Raw genomic sequence first — 18,813 nt, 5'->3', positions numbered from 1 at the left:
ACCTACTAGAAAATATTCTTACTCCAAGCAACAAACCAACAATGATTGATTTTGTGAAATAAGACCATTGACTATGACGAAGGATGACATCGAGATAGGATGAACACTGGCAACTCCAGTCTGTCATTTTGCTGTCAATGTCTTGACAATTTTTAGACTGTTTTGTATATTTTTCGCGCGTTTTCATTTCTTGTCACTTGTCACTATCATCGGCTATCGTATTTATTATTCAATTTAAATGTAATATGAGTGATTTGGACTTGTAAGCAGTATATTGTAGGTATGTTAATCGTATTACTAAACTTTGTACGAATATCAAACACCGGAGGGCATCGCATATGAACAATAAATATTTGCTAGCATTGCATCGTGTTTCAATGGTGCATCTTCCTGTTATAACAACAATGCTTTTTTTGTAGTCACAACGAATTTCTATAAGTACGGAACATTGATACGATATTTTTTTCTAATGCATATAATCGTATAGGCAGTCTATATCGTTTTGGTGTCTCACTATTTTTCTTCTTCTGCTAGTTTGAGATAGATTGTAAAATGCGATTATTATAACTATGAGTGAACTACATGTAACTTGGCGTTTGTGTACGTTTTTAATAGGTATATAATAAAGCATGCTAAGTATTTAAGATGACAGTGTTCCTAAATGTTAATATTTTGTATTCCAGATATAAATTAAGATTGGGTTAGGCTTAATATGAATAAAATAACCTCTAAAAGGAGCTGGGCTGATGAGATGGATGAAGCTCAGAGTGAGTATAGCTTGAATACAAAATGCTACAGTACTTTCTACAATAATTTGAAAACTTTAACTGCACAAGAATTTGCAGGATAGAATTAACATTCAAAATGCATAATTAGTATTGATTTATCTTATCCATTTCAGATGAGAAACCTAAAACAGGAAAAGGTGGCAGTCGTGAAAACTCAAACAGCAGAAAGAAGTCAAAACCAAACAATAAGGCTGATACTGACAGTAAACCATGGTTTGTAGTCCTACTATGAAAAATGCATGCAATATAATTTGAAGGAGATAAATAAAAAACTATAAAAACTACTGAATTTTCATTAAAATGTATATTTTTTACAGTCCACCAAAAAAGCCATTAGAACTGGAAACTGATCCCCTAATATTACAAAGACGACAAAAACAAATTGACTATGGAAAAAACACAGTTGGATACCACAATTACATTGGCCAAGTGAAAATGTATGTATAGTTCAAACTTCAAACCATACAGACAGAATTATTGCTGGGGAGTTTGTTCCACCACTTCTTCCCAGCAAAAACACATAGGAAGTGGTGAAGGGCAGGCATTTTGGTCTTTTGTAAATTTGACGTTCAAAAAGTGATGATTTTCAGCCTACTTTGAATAAATGAATTTAGATTTTCACCTTAAATTTTTTTCTACAGTTATTTTTTAAAAATAAATTTCTATATGGTTATTTTTCAGGGATGAGCGCACAAAAGATCATCCAAAAACACCTGATAAGTTTACTAAATACAGCAGGAGGTCATGGGATACTCTAATTAGAATGTGGAGAAAAAAATTACATGAGTATGATCCAAATGCCAATTCAGATAATAATGACGAAGGGGATGATGAAAATCAAGATGCTGGAAATTTTTAAAATAAGTTGCGGACTCAGGAGTGACTTCATATCTATCAATAAAGATTGATGAAAGATAATATTAACAAAACTAGTATAAGCATATATAAATAAGTATTATAGTAGCTATGTACATAGCTTTAAGGTTTACTACATAGGTTTGTTTTGTTTCAATTCAAAAACAAAATTGATCTAGTACTTTGACATTGTTGTTATACATAGGTACTTTATCCTGTGTTCTGATCAAATGTATTTAACCAAAATTACACAGGTCTCCTTGTGCATGTTGAGTAGGTAGCACTCTGCTAGGAATAAGCTAATTGATGATTTACTGTCCAAATCATAATCTTCCATGCCTTCTCTTGACTTGTTTTTCTCTTGAATTACCATATCTTTGTTTCTACAAATAGTCAACTGTGAAATATCCATTTATATATATGATGTTTATGTCATAAAGAAACTATATTATAACTATATAGGCAAAAAAACTGGGTATATGATAAAGAAATGTATACAATAACTATTTCCTATAATTCACAAAACTAGCCAAATGTTTTTATTACTGAAGTCCATTATTATTTTCTCATACTACTATATAAGAGAAGAGAAATAAAACTGATTAATATCATAATAGCCTTTTATTCATTTAATGTAACTTATATTGATACACATTTTGATATTTTATTGACTTAACAAATACTGCGAAAAGATACAACACACTACTTAATATTTAGTTAATGGGTAATTCTATCTTATTGAGGATGTCCCGAGCTTGCTTTACAACTGCACTGTTTTTGCCATCAGCTGCAAGACTTTGCAATTTCTCCAAGTATTCTTCAATATTCTGTTCTGTAGCTCCAGTGGGACCACCTGAAGAAAAGTATGTGTCAGTAAAAACAACTTGTCATCAATAATCTATTGTTTTATCTATTACCTGAATAACAGGTATTGTTTACCTGGAATTGCCACTAACTGTAGTGCTTGTACAAGTGCTGCAACAAGTGTGCGGCGATGAGTCAGAAGGGCGGCCGTGCGTTCTGCTGCAGCTGCAGTTTCAGCGCGAAGTTTCATTGTTGCACCACTAACTTCTTCAGCATGTCTTTGGAGGATTGCATTCTGAAATAAAATAAATTCTTGGTAATAAAAATTCTGGAAAATAATTGTGTTTTATATATTTTTTTGTAAATACCTGCTGTTCATAATCTGAATTAGCTTTCCGCAACTGACGAAGTTCAGATTCCCTCAGCTTGTTATGTTGAAGGAACTGATCAGTAAATATTGGGATGTCAGTATCTCCAGCTGTCAACTCTTCCCCCTTTTAAAAAACAATAAGTAACAAATTAAAGATAAGTATATAAATTGGTGACAAGTATGAGTAATTCCAGATAAGGAGTTTGAGGAAATTAAATGTATTTAATGATGGCAGTGTTAAGAGAAGAATATTTAATAATTTTAATAAACTTCCTAACTCTCAAAGATTAAGAACAATACTTACAGAAGCTGGAGTTATACAAGGTCTGGGACGAGGGGGAGTTGGCTGCCGAGGAATAACTACGGGTGATGCAGCTACAGCATTTGTATTAACAGAAGAATTTTGATCCATTGCCACCTGTGCAGGCCCTGCTACAAAACACTTAATTTGAAATAGGTACTTTAAAATAACCTTAAGAAATACTACTTAACTATTTGTTCATTGCAATGACTTTTTCCTAAACCTTTTATTATACCTGCAGGTAGAGAATTCTCAGGTGGGTTGTGCTTCACTTTCTTTGTCAATATTGTATCCTTTTGTTCCATCTGTTGTCTTCTAAATTCTTTGTATGCATCTGTTTTTTTATATTCTGCCCATTCACGAATGTACCTTTAAATATAAAAAATTATATGCCTTAGCATTTGTTGTTCATCCATGACATAGATATCAGTACTTTCAAAAATAATTGAATCCTTCAGCTTGTTTCTGGGTTTCTTCTCAAGCGATTCAGACAGGTAAATACTTGCATTGTTATCTAGTTAGAAAAACATTGCATTGTTGCGTAGAAATATTAACAAATATAATTGAAAGTAATGAAATAATGTTTATACCTTTCTTTATCTTGATCTGCAGCATCCAAGTAGTGTTTCTTTTCTTCAGCTCCCAGTTTGCTCCACTCACTGGCGAGCTGGCGTGTTAGCTCGGCAAAACCGAGGTCTGGTTGTTCTGCACGCAATTGGTCTCTGCGCTCATTTAAATACCTTACGTAGCCTAAAAAATTGTAAATAATAGGTTAACACAAGTACTAATCACAACCATCTCCTATCTCGATTTATTAATCATATTAATATTACATACCAGTCAAAGGTTGTCGCGGAGCTGTAACATCGCGAGGAACTTTGGGTTTACGTTTCTTAGGTTTTTTCGAATTAGACTTTAGTGTGTCCTTTACAGCTGAAGGAACCGGGGGAGCAGCTAACTCGTTTGCAGTGGCTGCTGCCGGTGCCGCAACATTAACGTTTGAATTTGGCTCTTTGATTATTTCCTCCTCATTATTAAGAGTGCTGGGCGACTCTGTTGGTGCTTCACTTGGTGGAGGTTCAGACTCCATGGTTACACGCAAATCTTAATAGCTAGTTACAATTTTACTTCTGTAGGTGATAATGCATACATTGAATACAATATAAATTATTTAATAATCGGCATCGGACGACAACAACCATAGAAATAAAATACTTGCGACTGTTTGACACATGTAAATTACCTTTGTCTATGGTTTGGTTTTGACATTAATGATGACCATCCACAGGCAAACAAACTAGACAGCATAACATAAGGCGGCTCCCAGACCTACAATACTATTGCTGAAAATTACTGCTCTATCTTCAATATCATAACGCTCGGCTTTTATAGACATGTTTTTAGGGTAGTAATAAAAAAAATGATTATAAAACCACACATTTATTTCCAGTTGTTTTTTATGTATTGCGCAATTTGATGCAAACCTTCTTTGCCCGCATTACCATCAAGATACTCAAGTTCAAGTAGAGTATTATTTTCTTTTTTTACCAATTTCAAAAAGGCATGTACAAGTGGTTGTCTCTTACATACTTGTACAGAGTCAACCAACTGATCATCTACATAACTATCAAATGATATATCTTGACTGCATACACTTTCATCATCTCTGGTTGAAGCTGGTGAATCAGAACCTAAAACTGATTCACTATTCAATTTAGTTTTATGTTCCTCATCTTTTTCTTCATTGGGTTTAGTTATTTTGGCGACAGTTTCTATTCTTCTTTCCAGTCTTCTTTTACGCCTCTGATTTGACCAAGTATTGGTATGTGCAACTATATCTAGTGTAACATTTTTACCACGCTTATCAATCAAGTTATTTGTTATATCTAATTTATCAAGTATCTCTTTTATTTTGTTTAGTGCTATGTCCGTTTTATTGTCACTATTTGGTAATTCGGGCAGCACATAGATTGTTGGTGTATGTTTCTTTCTTGGTTTGTCTCTTGGAGGCACTGTAAAAAATAAAACATAAAAGGTAAAGGCAGAACAATTAAAGGAAGGAATTCACATACTCTCTGGGAGCTCTATCTTTCGGGCAAAAGCTTGTAATTCCATAGATTCACATTATGGCACAAATATAATAATTAAAGAAAACATAGCTTACCCAATTTAATCAAATCGTAATCCTTGAAAGTCCAAGCTAGCCCCCACCTGGTAACTCGACCCTGGCAGAACTCAGTGTGGGTGTGTTTGATTCCCTCAAATTTTAATTGTTGTATTAAAACACTGACATTATATTTATGACCCACCATTGTAGTAAATATGCTGAAAGCAAACATCACAATTTATTTAAGATTATATTTTTTATAAAGGGTCATTGGACTTAATTGATGTAATACATTACTTACTTCATACATTCTTTGTACATTTTGCTCTCTTTAATGAGTTGTCTACAAAATTCCAATTCTCCACCTTCAGTGATTAACTCTTGTGGTGATCCTGTAAAGCCATTCTTTGGAGGTAATCTGTAAAATAAGAACATTATTAACACCAACTATTGAAATATCCTATGAAGTTTTATGTTTATGATAACACAAACCTAGCTGGACTCCTTGATTCATATAATTCTTGTAAAGTACTGTAGAATGGTGGGTTGCACATACAGAAATCAAATTCTTGATTAGGCTTGTCACTAAAAACATGTGATATTATAGACTGCGTTGTGTTCTTCTTCACTGAAATAAATGATTGTTAGTTACTGTTAAAACTTGCAACTTTTCTATAATAACATATTACATATTTTGACTATTCATATGGTGCTCACCATTTTTAGGTACTTACATTGAATGATTTCTTGTAAGTTATTCTTTTGAACATTTTCTTGAGCCTTAGATAAACTTTCAGAATCCTTCTCTGTTGCTAGAAAGTTCCATTTGTTTTTTACTGCAGCTAACAATGGGTAAATGGCACATGCGCCTGTACCTATATATAAAATAAATATATGAAAGTTGTTTATTGGATTTCTTTGTAAGTGCAAAAATATTGAGTTTTTTTTTTTTGGTTTTGATACTTACCTATGTCTATCCCCTTTATATTGTCTCTTCGTTGAATTGATTCAAGTAAGTCTTCAATCCATAGTATGTAATTAAGCCTTAAAGGCAGTGTTGGAACTAATCTATCCTCAGGAATGTCAACGTCTAAATTGAAATCTGATTTCAGAAGACATTTTGTAAGTATTCGCAGTGAATGTGGATCTTTGAAATCAATCGTGATTTTGCCTGTGACATCCTGAAACATTTAATAGTTGTAAGCAAGATTATATAAAATCTAGCCATTTCCTAAACCTTCCTTATGACCTTAAGGAAATACTTGTTGCATGTAACTATCTTTTGAGTTTCAGGTAGCACTCAGAACCTTATAAGCTATCTAAATTTTTATTAGCCATTTTCCCGCGGTTTCACTCGGATTCCTAGGGAAATTTCTGCCATACGTCGTATTAGGGTTTGATTACCACAATGTTCTTTGTCTTACCACTTTGGATATAGCAGAAAATTCTGAAAATAATTTTGTTAACTTTCCAAAATCTGGTGGTGTTTTGTAAATATTACGGGGGTGCATATATTTATTCAGAGCCATCGTTTGTTGACCACGTAAAATCTTTTTCCGTTTCACAACGCAAACTATCAATAACTTGTGCAAAATAATAAAATAATATAGCTTTTAAAAATTGAATCAGAACTTGTGAAGTGAACTGAACTTGTCTTGAAAATCGCAACTTCGCAAGTTTCCATTGGTTTCCATGCCACTTATGCCAGTGACAAACAAACTGTCATCACTGTCAAAGAATTTGATAGTTTGTTGACACCGTTGACACAAAAATACTAAAACGCAATGTGTAGGGTAAACGTAAGGAGAACTTCTATTTGAATTAGTTACAGAGTACATTTTTATATTAGGTGACTAAAAGTTAACCTATCAAAATCGAACGTGGCGAAGGATCTTTTTTTAACAAACATCTTGTACCCTGAAATTCAACTCACACTATAAAAGCGTAGGGTTTGGCATCCAGTGTTGGCAGCACTGCTGATTTGTAGAACTGAGAACTATTGTCTATGGTGTGTATCTCTGTTTCACTTCCTTTCCATTGACGTCGTTTCTTTCTCTGTGTCATCGACGTGCGCGTTTGTTCTCAAGGATCAAGGGGAAATACAAATAAGTTTGAAATTAAAGAGCAATCAATTTAACAACAGTGTCCAAGATGGTTGACCAAATTGAAATGGCTTTAGATGATATTATAAAAGCAAACAAGAAAGCACCTAGAGGTGGAGGTGCTGGACGTAAATTCAATGCTACCAGAAAACCTGGAGGCGGCCGTGGAGGTGCTGGTGCTGGTGCTGGATTTAGAAATGGCCGCACGGGAGGCGTTTTGCGCGGAAGAAATCGTGGCGGTATATCTAAATCAACAAATTACACAAGGGTAAATAATACTTAGCAAGTTATACAAACAAATTGCAAATGGCGGACAAACGTGGTGAAATGACGCATCTTGTAAATGTAACTTAACGCGCAAATAAAATGTTTGGACGATATAGTTGCAATGACGACTATTTTCATTTTGGCCATTTTGTATGTAGCAGTTAAAACCTGCTGTAACATATTTTCGCTCTTGTCAAAAGATCATGATGGTCTTATTTTGGCATCGAGACAACACTCCTCCAATGTAACTCGCGTTTGTCAGATTTCTTTGGTGCAATTCTACGTTTATATTGGAATGTACCCCTTTCTGCAATATAACTGCAGCTTGGCATCGAAAGCTAAAAAACGAAATGCAACTACAAACAGCACGCTCCTGGTGACCTGTTTCTGGGATTCCCGACAATCAACTTCATTTCTCACTGCTATTGTGGATGTGCCAGTAAAGTTAGTGAGATTAAGTCACCGTGTTTTCTTCGCCATGGAATCGAGTGAACAATCTGCTCTGGTGTTTACTTGTGACTGATTTATTTGCAAGATGCAGTATAAAATCAACGCGAGTGTGTGCCAGCCAGTGCAATAACCAAAGAACTGTTATTAAAATGTGGGACAATATAATTCAAAATGTCATGTTTTGGGAAAACTACATTTTAATTTGTTTATTAACTCAACATTGTTTTGTAATTTAATTGTATCACTGTAAAATTGTTATATTGTTACTGAAATGTAGAAGAGTATGTAACTAATATGTATGCCGCACTATTACACTCGGGTGTAATCATGTTCAATCAGGCATAGAGCTGCCACTCGGCAAGCTCTTTGAAGGACCACCTATTTCAGGGCGATGTTAACAGCGCATGGAAACATGACATGTTCAATGACTTTGGTGAAAGGAAGCTTCAGAGAAATGCCATGCCAGCTATCACGACTGGTCCTACCAAGTTGTTAGTATCTAATCTGGATTTTGGAGTCTCCGATTCAGATATTCAGGAGCTGTTTTCTGAATTTGGCATTCTGAAGAGTGCAGCTGTACATTATGATAGATCTGGAAGATCTTTAGGTAAGCCTATGACTGTAACTTATATATTTTGAACAGTTTACTGTAGCAAGTTTAGAGATTTTTATGTGCTTATGATGTCATTTTTTTTAGGTACTGCGGACGTGGTGTTTGACAGAAGAGCTGATGCTTTGAAAGCAATGAAGCAATACAATGGGGTGCCATTAGATGGAAGAGCAATGAATATACAATTAGCGACATCTGAAATCAGTAGCTTTAGGACTGAAGATAGAGGAGGGCGCATTGGAGGAGGAAACAGCGGCGGCAGTGGACCAGTTCGACGAAACATTAGTAGAGGTACTATTCATATCTGAAACTATGACTCCCATTTAACATGCCAGACCATACTGTAGTTATGCAGGATAAGTTCGGTTGTTATAAAGTAATTAATTAATATAAACACATCCAAAAAGAAATATTCATTAAAATCAAAAACCCTTTGATGGTAAAAAAAGATATATTTGCATATAAATATGTTACCCCAACAGGTGGAGCAAGCAGAAATCAGGGAGGCGGCGGGTCACGCGGCAACACTCGCCGCGGCGGACGCGGTGGCACTGGGGCAGGCCGCGGCAAGCGTCCTGTGCCCACCGCCGAACAGTTGGATGCTGAACTAGATGCCTATGTTAAAGAAATTAAGTGAAAGTTCGCAGCAAGTGTTGTGCATGAGACACTCTATTATAAGTTTAGATTAATACAAAGAGACTCAATATTGACAGTGGATATTTTATGACTTGATACCTTAGCTGTGGTAACACAAAAAATAGCACATGCTAAAATAAATTGTGGTTTTGATTCAATGTTATGATTTAATAAACATACGATTTTGGTACATATTCAGAAAATGTTCATTTTCCCTTTTTTTCATTGTACTCCTCTGATGCATTTCCAGATGTTCATTAAGACAATTTGTGTATACTGGTTATGTTTGTCGTAGATATTTATTATGTACAAAAAGATATAAAGATTTATATGAGCAAAGCTGAAACCAACACATACTCAAACACTTGTTGAATTGAAAGATGTTACAAGAATGCTTTTTGTGATATAATAAGCACAATATATTCTGCCATTGAAGTGATGTTGCAGAGTTCAGTATAGTATTTCAATACGTACTAATATTATAAATGCGAAAGTAACTCACGTCTAAACCACTGAACTGATTTTAATAAAATTTGGTACAGAAATAGAGTTGACCTTGAGAAAGCAGGATAGTTTTTATCCCGGACTCATGGAAACGCGATATAGCCGAACTACGCAGGCGAAGCCGCAGATGATGGAAGCAGCTAGTACCTAGGTATTTCCATAAAAGTAAACTGATTAATATAAAATATGAGTACAAGATAGTGTGCTTGTCAAATTGCAAAAGATTCAAGATCGTTAAATAAAACGATATAAAATATATCGAATAACGTTCAGGATTCAGGAGAAAAGGTACTTATAGTCTGTTTTTTAATCTCGTAGACTAAATTGACACTTGCAAAATGTCAAACTTTCTAATAATTTTACTAGCTCTGTGGTGCAGTGTTGTACTTACGATACCGGTTCGTTGAATCGTAACTTTTTACAATAAGTCATCCTGAAATAATGGGCTTATCCTTGATGATTACGCATGGCTTTGCGTGGTCAGATATCCCTGGCAGTTTGTAGCACGTCGTACAGTCAACTTCAGGTCAGTGGTAACAGTTTTATAGGAAAATCGTACTTATTACTATTGAGTTAAGGTGCATGACAGTTACCACTGATGTGCGGTCTACCGTACAGCCATGTGTACGTACGTGAATTTTAAATAGAAAACTTTGAATGAATATTAAATTCGTCTATTATAGATAAAAAGTTACGATTCAACGAACCGGTATCGTAAGTACAACACTGCACCACAGAGCTAGCAAAATTATTAGAAAGTTTGACATTTTGCAAGTGTCAATTTAGTCTACGAGATTAAAAAACAGACTATAATGGAGATTTTCTTTTTGCGATTTTTTAGTTCCCAAAACAATGATAGATGGCGTTGTACCTACCTAACGTGACTGGGCCTTTGCCAAAATGGAAAAACTTAGCGCCGAACCTTTTAAGTAACTTGGTTCAAGTAAGGGTGTTACCACACCAATCATTCGATGGTAGAATGGATAAGTCGACGTCGATCGATAGTTTCTACTAGACCAATCGATGTTGATCGATGCCATCGACCGGCAAACGATCGATTGGTTAGCCGACCGGTCGACTATCGATCGATTGGTGTGGTATCACCCTAAGCCAGATTTATAGACAAATTGTTTTCAAATCTTTTGGGACATTCGGATAATCTTACTTCTTTTCTCCTTTGTTTTAATTTTTTGTGTCGTTATGCGATCCCAAATTTATACGTCGTTGATATAATCGAAGTGAATATGATATGAGTTGACGCTCAACCCTCCTTTCTACGACGATGATCTAGGTATCAGCTAAAAAAAGAGTAAAAATTAAATCCCCCATTGCAACATACGATTCACGTTCGACTGAGATCCAATCCCGACTCGATTACGATTACGACTATAATGAATCATTTTGTCTACAAATGATTAACTATTGCAATATGATTGTAGAACAAACTACCGTACTAAAGACTAAAATCACCAAAATAGCTGACCAATCGCAAACTAATCGAATGTCGTTAGAATACGATTGGTCTTATAATAGTGCGGGGCGAGATGTATGGTATGGCACACCGAATCCCGCAGTGTCGCACGTGATTTTGAATGGGCGTGACATGTGTGTTTGAAAATGGATCTCGATGAGAGCCGCCGTGCGTGAATCTACAAAACGCAACTACGCGCGTGAGTGCGCAAAAAATCCGCACGATGATGCAGATCAGGACTCCCGCAGGAACGCGCGTAGGTGCGTCGACACGCAATATGCAGAATGACGTGGGGCAGTGTGAAGATCGCCTTATAGAAATCCATAGAGTCAACACTAATGTTTTTGACACTTGTTTTTTTTCCACTGGCAACATCTACACAGTTTGAAAATAAATAAAAATATTGGGGGACTGTGTATGGGTCTATACTCGGGTATTTTTACAAATTTACTTTTATACTTTCCAGTTGATTCTCGTTATCTATTTGCTAACCAAAATTATATTGGACTGCCACAGGGACTATAAGTGTAACGAGTGCACAGTGCGAGTTATTATTCCCTTCTTGTCGACGGTTGACGTTTGGCAAGGTTCATGTGAATTTGCAATCAGCATTCGCCAAACAATAATAAATAGTGCCAGTTTCTAAGTAAAGGCTCAAAATGAATCTTTCTGGTAAATAAACTATACTTACTTTATCTTGATTTTTGGCAATATGTCATAATTTGGTATTACTTGCTAGTTTCATATTTAGATTATGTATTTGTATAATCGGCATTTAACCTCAAACGAGGTTTATTGTATTATACGCTACTTTCCTCCAGTTTCGATTCTCACGATCATCTCTGATTTTGATATAAGTTTCTTCTTCCAACTACATTGAACTTGTAACCTCAGTGTCCACCTTTCTTTTGAGTATGCCACCATTGTTTTGAATACTATTTTGTGGCAGATCCTTCCGATGAAGACACCAGTAGTGATGAGAGCACTGTGTTACCTGCTAAACGCACAAGAACTGACACTTATGGAGCATCGTCTACAACGTCTCATGGCTCAGGTGAGTTATACCAAGCACTTTCCAAACATAACATTTAACATCTTTTAACTTATCTTGGACTTAAACCAAATGTAGTTTCTATAATTATACTTATGTTCCACATGTGGCTTATACATATAGACAAGTAAATATGTATGTATACACAAAGGCTCTTTCAGAGTTTGCATCAACCATGCAATGATCTTAAACTTGCTATTTATGTCTAGATTACTGATCACTCTTTAAAAATAAACTGATTCTTTCTGGAGTTCCCTTTTAGCAGATGCAGTTTTATATAAGAATGGTAAATGTTACATTGTTGAGTTATTTTAATAAAACACATATTTAAACAGCATTGCAAGAATCTGATAAGGAAAGCCCAGACACACCCATTGCTGACGGTTATGGAAGTGATTTCCAGCAGCCAGGGAAAGTTTTACAAAGTTATGGAGACAGAAGCCCAGAAGAGAATATTAGGTTAAGTAGAAGTAGCTTAAGTGAAAATTGTTCTTCACCAAATGATCAATATGATGACTATCGCCCTGTATTTGATGAACCAGAAGATGGGGAAGGTTCTGGACGCCCAGGGTTTCAGGATTCAGGGGATACATTCTATAATAAGAATCCTGAACAAATCAAAAATCTCGAGGAAGCTTACAGTGGAGAATATTCAGAAAAATCAAAAAGGATGATGATGAACATGGGCTACAAGCCAGGAAAAGGTCTAGGTAAATTTGAGCATGGTAGAGTAGAACCCGTAGAGGCATCAGCTCAAAAAGGTCGTAGAGGATTGGGAGCGAAACCATCTGCCGTTGGAGCTTTGCCCCAAGATATCAAGGAAATGGCTGAAGAACCAAAACCACAAGCACGAGAAGAAGTAGTAAGTAAAACTATACTAGCATGGTTTTTTATTTATTTGTGCGAGGACCATATTTGTAAAGCCTCACAGTGATGATAAGACTCCTTCGATGTTATCACTTCCTCGCTGCCTACTGGGACTTGTTCAAAGTAAATGAATACTATGTTTATGTAGCTTCATAAGTATTGTTTAAATTCATCATTTTATTTTTTAGTTATGGCTTGATCGAGCACCGGATGAACCGCTATCTGGAGATATTTTGGAACAATGGTTACGAAGAGGCCCAAAAAAATTAACAATCGATGATGAAACAGAATTTGTAGATCCAGATATATTAAAAGGCGTATTAAATTCGAAGGTATTTCAAATTATGTAGTGCACACCATCCATACCATTGACTGGAGTGATGAGAAATAGTACAGCAATTTTTATTGTGTTTATTTTTTGCAGACAATTTTTGATAGTTTAGATGATGAAGACTTACGCCATGCACGATCTCGTAGTAATCCCTACGAAACAATTGGCGCAGTAATATTTTTGAATAGAGCCGCCGTGAAAATGGCCAATATTGACGCTGTATTTGACTTCAATTTTACAAAGCCAAAGAAACAAAATGGAGAAAATGCAATAGATAGGAAAGAAATATTATATTTTGCGGACGTATGTGCAGGGCCAGGTGGATTTTCAGAATATGTGCTATATCGCAAGGGCTGGAGGGCAAAAGGTAATTAAAGTAACAACTTACGAAACTATTGGAGTTTCTTTACACCTGTAAAAACCATCACATGAAATAAATGTCATTTGGTACATGAAACAAATGTATTAAATATACTAAATTGACTGCTATTATTGTAGGTTTCGGGTTTACTTTGAAAGGTTCAAACGATTTTAAACTATCGGACTTCTACGCTGGATCGCCTGAAACCTTCAACCCATACTATGGTGTGAAGAATGATGGAAACATATTTGACCCTGCAAATCTTGCATCTCTAAAGGAACATGTACTGAAACAAACAGATGATACAGGAGTACATTTTCTTATGGCTGATGGTGTGAGTATATCTTGGAAAAATTAAGAGCGCAAAATAAATTTTAGCAAAAACATGGTTATTTTTAATGGTTACTTAACTTTCAGGGTTTCTCTGTGGAAGGTCAAGAAAATATACAAGAAATATTGTCGAAACAGCTGTACCTATGTCAATGTCTCGCTGCTTTGATGCTTGTTAGGACTGGAGGACATTTTGTCGTAAAACTTTTCGATGTCTTCACTCTTTTTAGTGTTGGCTTAATTTACATCATGTACAGATGTTTTGATAAAGGTAAACATTATACTTTAGCAACACAGCTTTCACCATTCCTTTTGTTAAAAAAATGGACGGGTTTTAAAGTCGGCATATGAGGGCGGAGCTAGTAACGTTCTTTGACCCCCAAATGCCCGAACTTTGACGCGGTACTTTCTCAAGAGATTTTGCGTTTTTACATCCAAGCTAGTAATTTTGTTCTCCATGTTAAAGTCCGGGTAATAATAAGAAGTATAAGAAATTATGGATTTTAGTATCAAATCTTTATTAAAGGTTTTCTTGGTTTTTCAGTATGTATTCACAAACCTGTAACTTCAAGACCAGCTAATTCCGAGCGATATCTCATATGTTTTTGGAAGCGATTGGGTACTGAGCCAGCTGAACAGCATCTAGCCTATGTGAACTCCCTACTATGGAGTAATGCGGAACGAAACGGTGATGTCACACAACTCGTACCTTTAAGTGTCCTCAAGGAAGATAAAAACTTTTTTGAATATGTGTATAAAAGCAATTGCCTGTAGGTATCACACGATTATATTTTTTTGCTTAAATCAGCATGTCGATCCTGCCTTGATATTCAAATATAGTTTTGATTGTGGCTTCTTGATGCAGTTGTGTATAAAAACGCTATTTCGCTTTTCCCTTCCTAAATAAAAAATAAAACAACGAGTACTATTATTTAACGAATAAATAATCTGTGTACTTGTGATGTGATTTTCAGACTTGGCGAAAGACAAATTCAAAATTTACTGAAAATAGCTAGGTATAGCAAAGACAAAAACTTGAAAGATGGTTCTACACAAGCAGAAATGAAAGAACAATGTTTAGCGTTATGGAAAGTGAGTTAGAAAAAAATTTGATTCATTAAAACTGTTTATTTAAATTCTTCATTCTATTAATATTTTTAAATTTTTTAATGTGTTTTTCAGTTGCCGGATTCAGTGAGAACACAACCGGATCGTAGAGGCCATGACGACACATTATCCGCCATCAGATCACTTATAAAGAAGCCAGCGGCAGACTCACACAGCTTATACTCCTTCAAATCAAATGTGTTAAATAAACCACCTGACTACTTGGAAAACCCAGCCGATCTAAAAACTTATTTTAAAAATGTCTACGACTGGAATTTCATGTTTTTAAGTAGTGGGAAGAACAGTCCCGATTTAAGAATATTTATAGGTAAAGCTATTTTGTAATAACTGAACTAAAAACGAAAAATTGTGGGTAGCAATATTTTCCAATTGAAGTTAATTTCTGTATACTACTAAAATTGAATGTTATTGTGTGTAATATTAATTCCATTTTGTTTTAGGCTGTGGCGGAAAGCAAGTTTTTCAGTTGGAATCAAATTCATGGAGGAATGTTATTGATTTACACCTGACTTTGCCTGCTAAAACACTTTTGTATGGAGAGGTGTGTATTCTTAAATATAAGAAGTAGCAAAAAATAATACCGACTAATAGCTCTTTTGCCTCATCGATATTAATTAAACTGCAATTCGTGAAATCAAATAATATTGCTGCCATCTTCTTATAGAAAAATATTGGAAAAATATTACGTATTTTTTACTCTAAAAACAAAATAAATATTTACTAATAAAATAGTTAAGTACATATCGTAAATATATGTACTAAGTAGTGACGAAACGCAAAATTCTAACACTTTGTAACTTCGTTGTTATTTGTTTGTGGGAGAAGAGAAAAACTGCGTGTCCTTTATCTTAGGGTTATCTAAAAGACGCTAGCGCCGACGACGATAGTTGTGCTATTCACAACTTATTTACAAGAAATTTCTTGTTTCAGGTTGTAAAAGAATATCGTGGACAGGGTAACAATCAAATTTACAGCAAGTCGCTGCACATCATAGACGCCTTGATGTTGGGCGGAGTAGACATCTCTGGCGATACCTTGAGCGAAAGGTTAGTTCCATTACAGGTCCCTTATTCAATGGTATATTTAAAATTGACAAGTAAATGTGGAGCTATAGAGTAGATAGATATACAATACGTTTTGTTTCAGAATAAACCAATGCAATTTGTTTTGTACAGCACTAAATAAACCATTTGATAATCAAGCTCTTCCTATAAGAACAAAGAGGTTGTACAATATGGACCAGTTCGAGTCAGCCGTCAATAATTTGGAATATCGCGGCATGAAACGAGTGAAGAGAGCGGTCACCATCAATACACCAGATAGGATAAACAGAAATGATATGTTCTATGTAGTCGGATCTGTACTATTCCTGAAAGAAGTCAAAGGTAATATTATTACTTAGCTGTGATTCGATCAGAAACCGTTATAATACTCGAGACTCGCATGGGTACATGTTACTGACTACATACTTAATGAAATTATTATTTTTACAGATCCTTGGATTGCTGTAATATCAAAGACGAGCGGAAAAAAATATTTTTTCAGCGTAGGCCGCGATGGGAAGCACAACAGCGAATACAATATTCCTTCAGACGCCAAGATGGATATGATAAGTGCTTACACGCGGCGAGTCATGTGGCCCTGGGAACCATCAGCCAGTGCTATATTTGACAGCCAAACAACAGAACACGTAACGCGAGCTGACATGGAAGCATATGTATCCAGTGCTGTTAATAAATAACAGTTCTAAATCCGTATTACAGAACAATCAAGCTCAAGCACTAATCTGTTCATGCCTCTAAGCACATTCAATCGACAGAAACAACAAATATCATGCAGTGCTCGAATCTTGATTCTGGTTTTGTATTACGGATTTAAGCCAGTACTTACGAAATGTAAATAAAAAGAAAATCAATTACAATTCGGTGAAATTAGGTCAAATATACCCTAACAAATAAAAATAAATAAATATTTTTGTTACCTAGGTACTTAGGCCAGCAGGTCAACCTACACGAACCTGTAAAATTTTACCAATTGAAAATTTACCTTCCACTATGGTGATAAGGTTGAAAATCTATTGGCGAAATTTGACAAATCGTGGTAGGTTCATGTGCTGTCGTCTGTACGTACAAGAGAGAAAAGATAAAATCCTTCGACTACTATATAATTATAGACATGTTTCAAATGTAATATAACATTTACGTACATAATTGTTATGTAAGTATGTAGCGTAATTATTAAAGTTTATTGATTGAATGAAACTATGCTTTTATTTTTTTAAATCATACTCCAACAATCGACAAAGGACCCGCGGCACCGGGGTATCTTCTGGGGGTGTCACAGTTATTGGAGTGGCATCTAACGAGAATGAAGAAAATATGGTTCTAAATTCTTGGTCTCGTAAAACTTACAAAACAACTGTTGCTGATGATGATGTCCTATCTAGCTGATTATCGGCCATGGCGGGCAATGCGGCTCTTCACATGTAAGGTGATTAGCCAACTGCGCAGGACTTATTTTAGTGCACAAGATCTTGCAGACATAGGAGCACTCACTATTCATTTACTCATAGCTCTGTAGGACGGCAATCCGACACGAACGGAGAGAGATCAAACCAACATTTATCATTTACGTGCCCTCCGATCATAGATATAATATTACTAAACAAGATTGCGCACGCTCAAAATATATATTTACGAAAATGAACTCTATACTAACGCAATAAGGTACTAAATTGGTTGCATAATACACAGAGGCAAATCCGAGCCGAGAGGGATAGTTCGAACGGAGGCTACTTGTCTCTTTCTAACACCTTGCCAGCATAAAAAAATGTTGTGATCAAAAGTTTTGTCTTCCCAAAAAACAATTGAATCACTTATATTTTTATCTTATTTTTACAATTGTAAGTCAACAAATTAATAACAATCGCATTAATTTATTCGTATTTATTATTAAAACATAAACAACATAAATTTTTATTTTGCTTTTTTTTATTTTCTAGCGGTAACCCTGAACATTATTGGCGCGTAATCAGCATTTAAAATTTTGTTTATATTTTTTTGTATCAAATCAATTTAAGTGAAAAAGTGTTGCGTTTCTACTTGCAAAAGTGAATCCTATGGTAGTTGCAATATATCGTTCCTCAGGTTAGCTAATAATAACATTTTCGTAAACCAAACAACTAGGGTGCCCATGAATTCTTGTAACGAGTCAAAATATGGGTGATGGATTTTAAAACTGTTGTACTATTGTTATAGCTTCCCAAAAAATGAAGAAAGGCGACATAAATGGCTCCGCAGTCTATATATGAAGTAGAAATACAAAAAAAACAGTCTTCACTTCGAATCTTCCTGCTTTTATACTGCTAATTTCCGCTAATTATTAAAAGCCTTTATTAGTATCTTAAGGTCACAAACTGCGTAAGTTAAAACTTCAATACTAATCTGTGTTTAATAATCTTAGCTAATTCGGATTTGTCTC

At 35.2% G+C, this 18,813-nt stretch overlaps 5 protein-coding genes across 7 annotated transcripts; 3 read left to right on the top strand and 2 right to left on the bottom strand.

Annotated features, from left to right (window-relative positions):
- Nucleotides 1–138: 138 nt before the first annotated feature.
- LOC110372845 (histone RNA hairpin-binding protein) lies at nt 139–1,800 on the top strand. 2 transcript variants are annotated; one of them, XM_021329840.3, is made up of 5 exons: nt 139–280; nt 684–767; nt 902–1,001; nt 1,106–1,225; nt 1,470–1,800. In XM_021329840.3, the coding sequence occupies exons 2-5, from the start codon at nt 713–715 to the stop codon at nt 1,645–1,647; spliced, it is 453 nt and encodes a 150-aa protein (XP_021185515.3). In that variant the 5' UTR covers nt 139–280; nt 684–712; the 3' UTR covers nt 1,648–1,800. The 2 variants fall into 2 exon arrangements, with proteins under 2 accessions (XP_021185515.3, XP_063891823.1); XM_064035753.1 differs by lacking the exon at nt 139–280 and adding an exon at nt 319–438.
- Nucleotides 1,801–2,249: 449 nt separating this feature from the next.
- On the bottom strand, nt 2,250–4,341 carry LOC110372844 (high mobility group protein 20A). Of its 2 annotated transcripts, none has more exons than XM_021329839.3 (7): nt 3,956–4,341; nt 3,709–3,868; nt 3,354–3,487; nt 3,122–3,246; nt 2,816–2,941; nt 2,583–2,742; nt 2,250–2,496 (listed from the first exon to the last, which is right to left on the bottom strand). In XM_021329839.3, exons 1-7 carry the CDS (start codon nt 4,206–4,208, stop codon nt 2,357–2,359), a joined length of 1,098 nt encoding a protein of 365 aa, XP_021185514.3. In that variant the 5' UTR covers nt 4,209–4,341; the 3' UTR covers nt 2,250–2,356. The 2 variants fall into 2 exon arrangements, with proteins under 2 accessions (XP_021185514.3, XP_021185513.3); XM_021329838.3 differs by having other exon boundaries at nt 3,122–3,249; nt 3,956–4,339.
- A 201-nt stretch (nt 4,342–4,542) lies between these two features.
- On the bottom strand, nt 4,543–6,927 carry LOC110372866 (U6 small nuclear RNA (adenine-(43)-N(6))-methyltransferase). The gene is made up of 7 exons (XM_021329875.3): nt 6,650–6,927; nt 6,193–6,406; nt 5,960–6,100; nt 5,718–5,853; nt 5,527–5,643; nt 5,283–5,443; nt 4,543–5,130 (listed from the first exon to the last, which is right to left on the bottom strand). The coding sequence occupies exons 1-7, from the start codon at nt 6,752–6,754 to the stop codon at nt 4,559–4,561; spliced, it is 1,446 nt and encodes a 481-aa protein (XP_021185550.3). The 5' UTR covers nt 6,755–6,927; the 3' UTR covers nt 4,543–4,558.
- A 317-nt stretch (nt 6,928–7,244) lies between these two features.
- Nucleotides 7,245–9,484, top strand: LOC110372825 (THO complex subunit 4). Its single transcript, XM_021329806.3, has 4 exons — nt 7,245–7,595; nt 8,432–8,651; nt 8,742–8,945; nt 9,137–9,484. The coding sequence occupies exons 1-4, from the start codon at nt 7,377–7,379 to the stop codon at nt 9,289–9,291; spliced, it is 798 nt and encodes a 265-aa protein (XP_021185481.1). The 5' UTR covers nt 7,245–7,376; the 3' UTR covers nt 9,292–9,484.
- Nucleotides 9,485–11,581: 2,097 nt separating this feature from the next.
- Nucleotides 11,582–17,594, top strand: LOC110372813 (cap-specific mRNA (nucleoside-2'-O-)-methyltransferase 1). The gene is made up of 15 exons (XM_064035795.1): nt 11,582–11,698; nt 11,782–11,937; nt 12,215–12,319; nt 12,652–13,178; nt 13,372–13,515; nt 13,608–13,881; nt 14,013–14,209; nt 14,293–14,476; nt 14,750–14,975; nt 15,180–15,297; nt 15,388–15,640; nt 15,774–15,874; nt 16,264–16,379; nt 16,480–16,718; nt 16,827–17,594. The coding sequence occupies exons 2-15, from the start codon at nt 11,925–11,927 to the stop codon at nt 17,072–17,074; spliced, it is 2,745 nt and encodes a 914-aa protein (XP_063891865.1). The 5' UTR covers nt 11,582–11,698; nt 11,782–11,924; the 3' UTR covers nt 17,075–17,594.
- Nucleotides 17,595–18,813: the final 1,219 nt, after the last annotated feature.

Source organism: Helicoverpa armigera, chromosome 8 (genome assembly GCF_030705265.1).
Source record: "Helicoverpa armigera isolate CAAS_96S chromosome 8, ASM3070526v1, whole genome shotgun sequence".
Taxonomy (NCBI): Eukaryota; Metazoa; Arthropoda; class Insecta; order Lepidoptera; family Noctuidae; genus Helicoverpa; species Helicoverpa armigera.
This window is presented reverse-complemented; position numbering and strand designations above follow the sequence as displayed.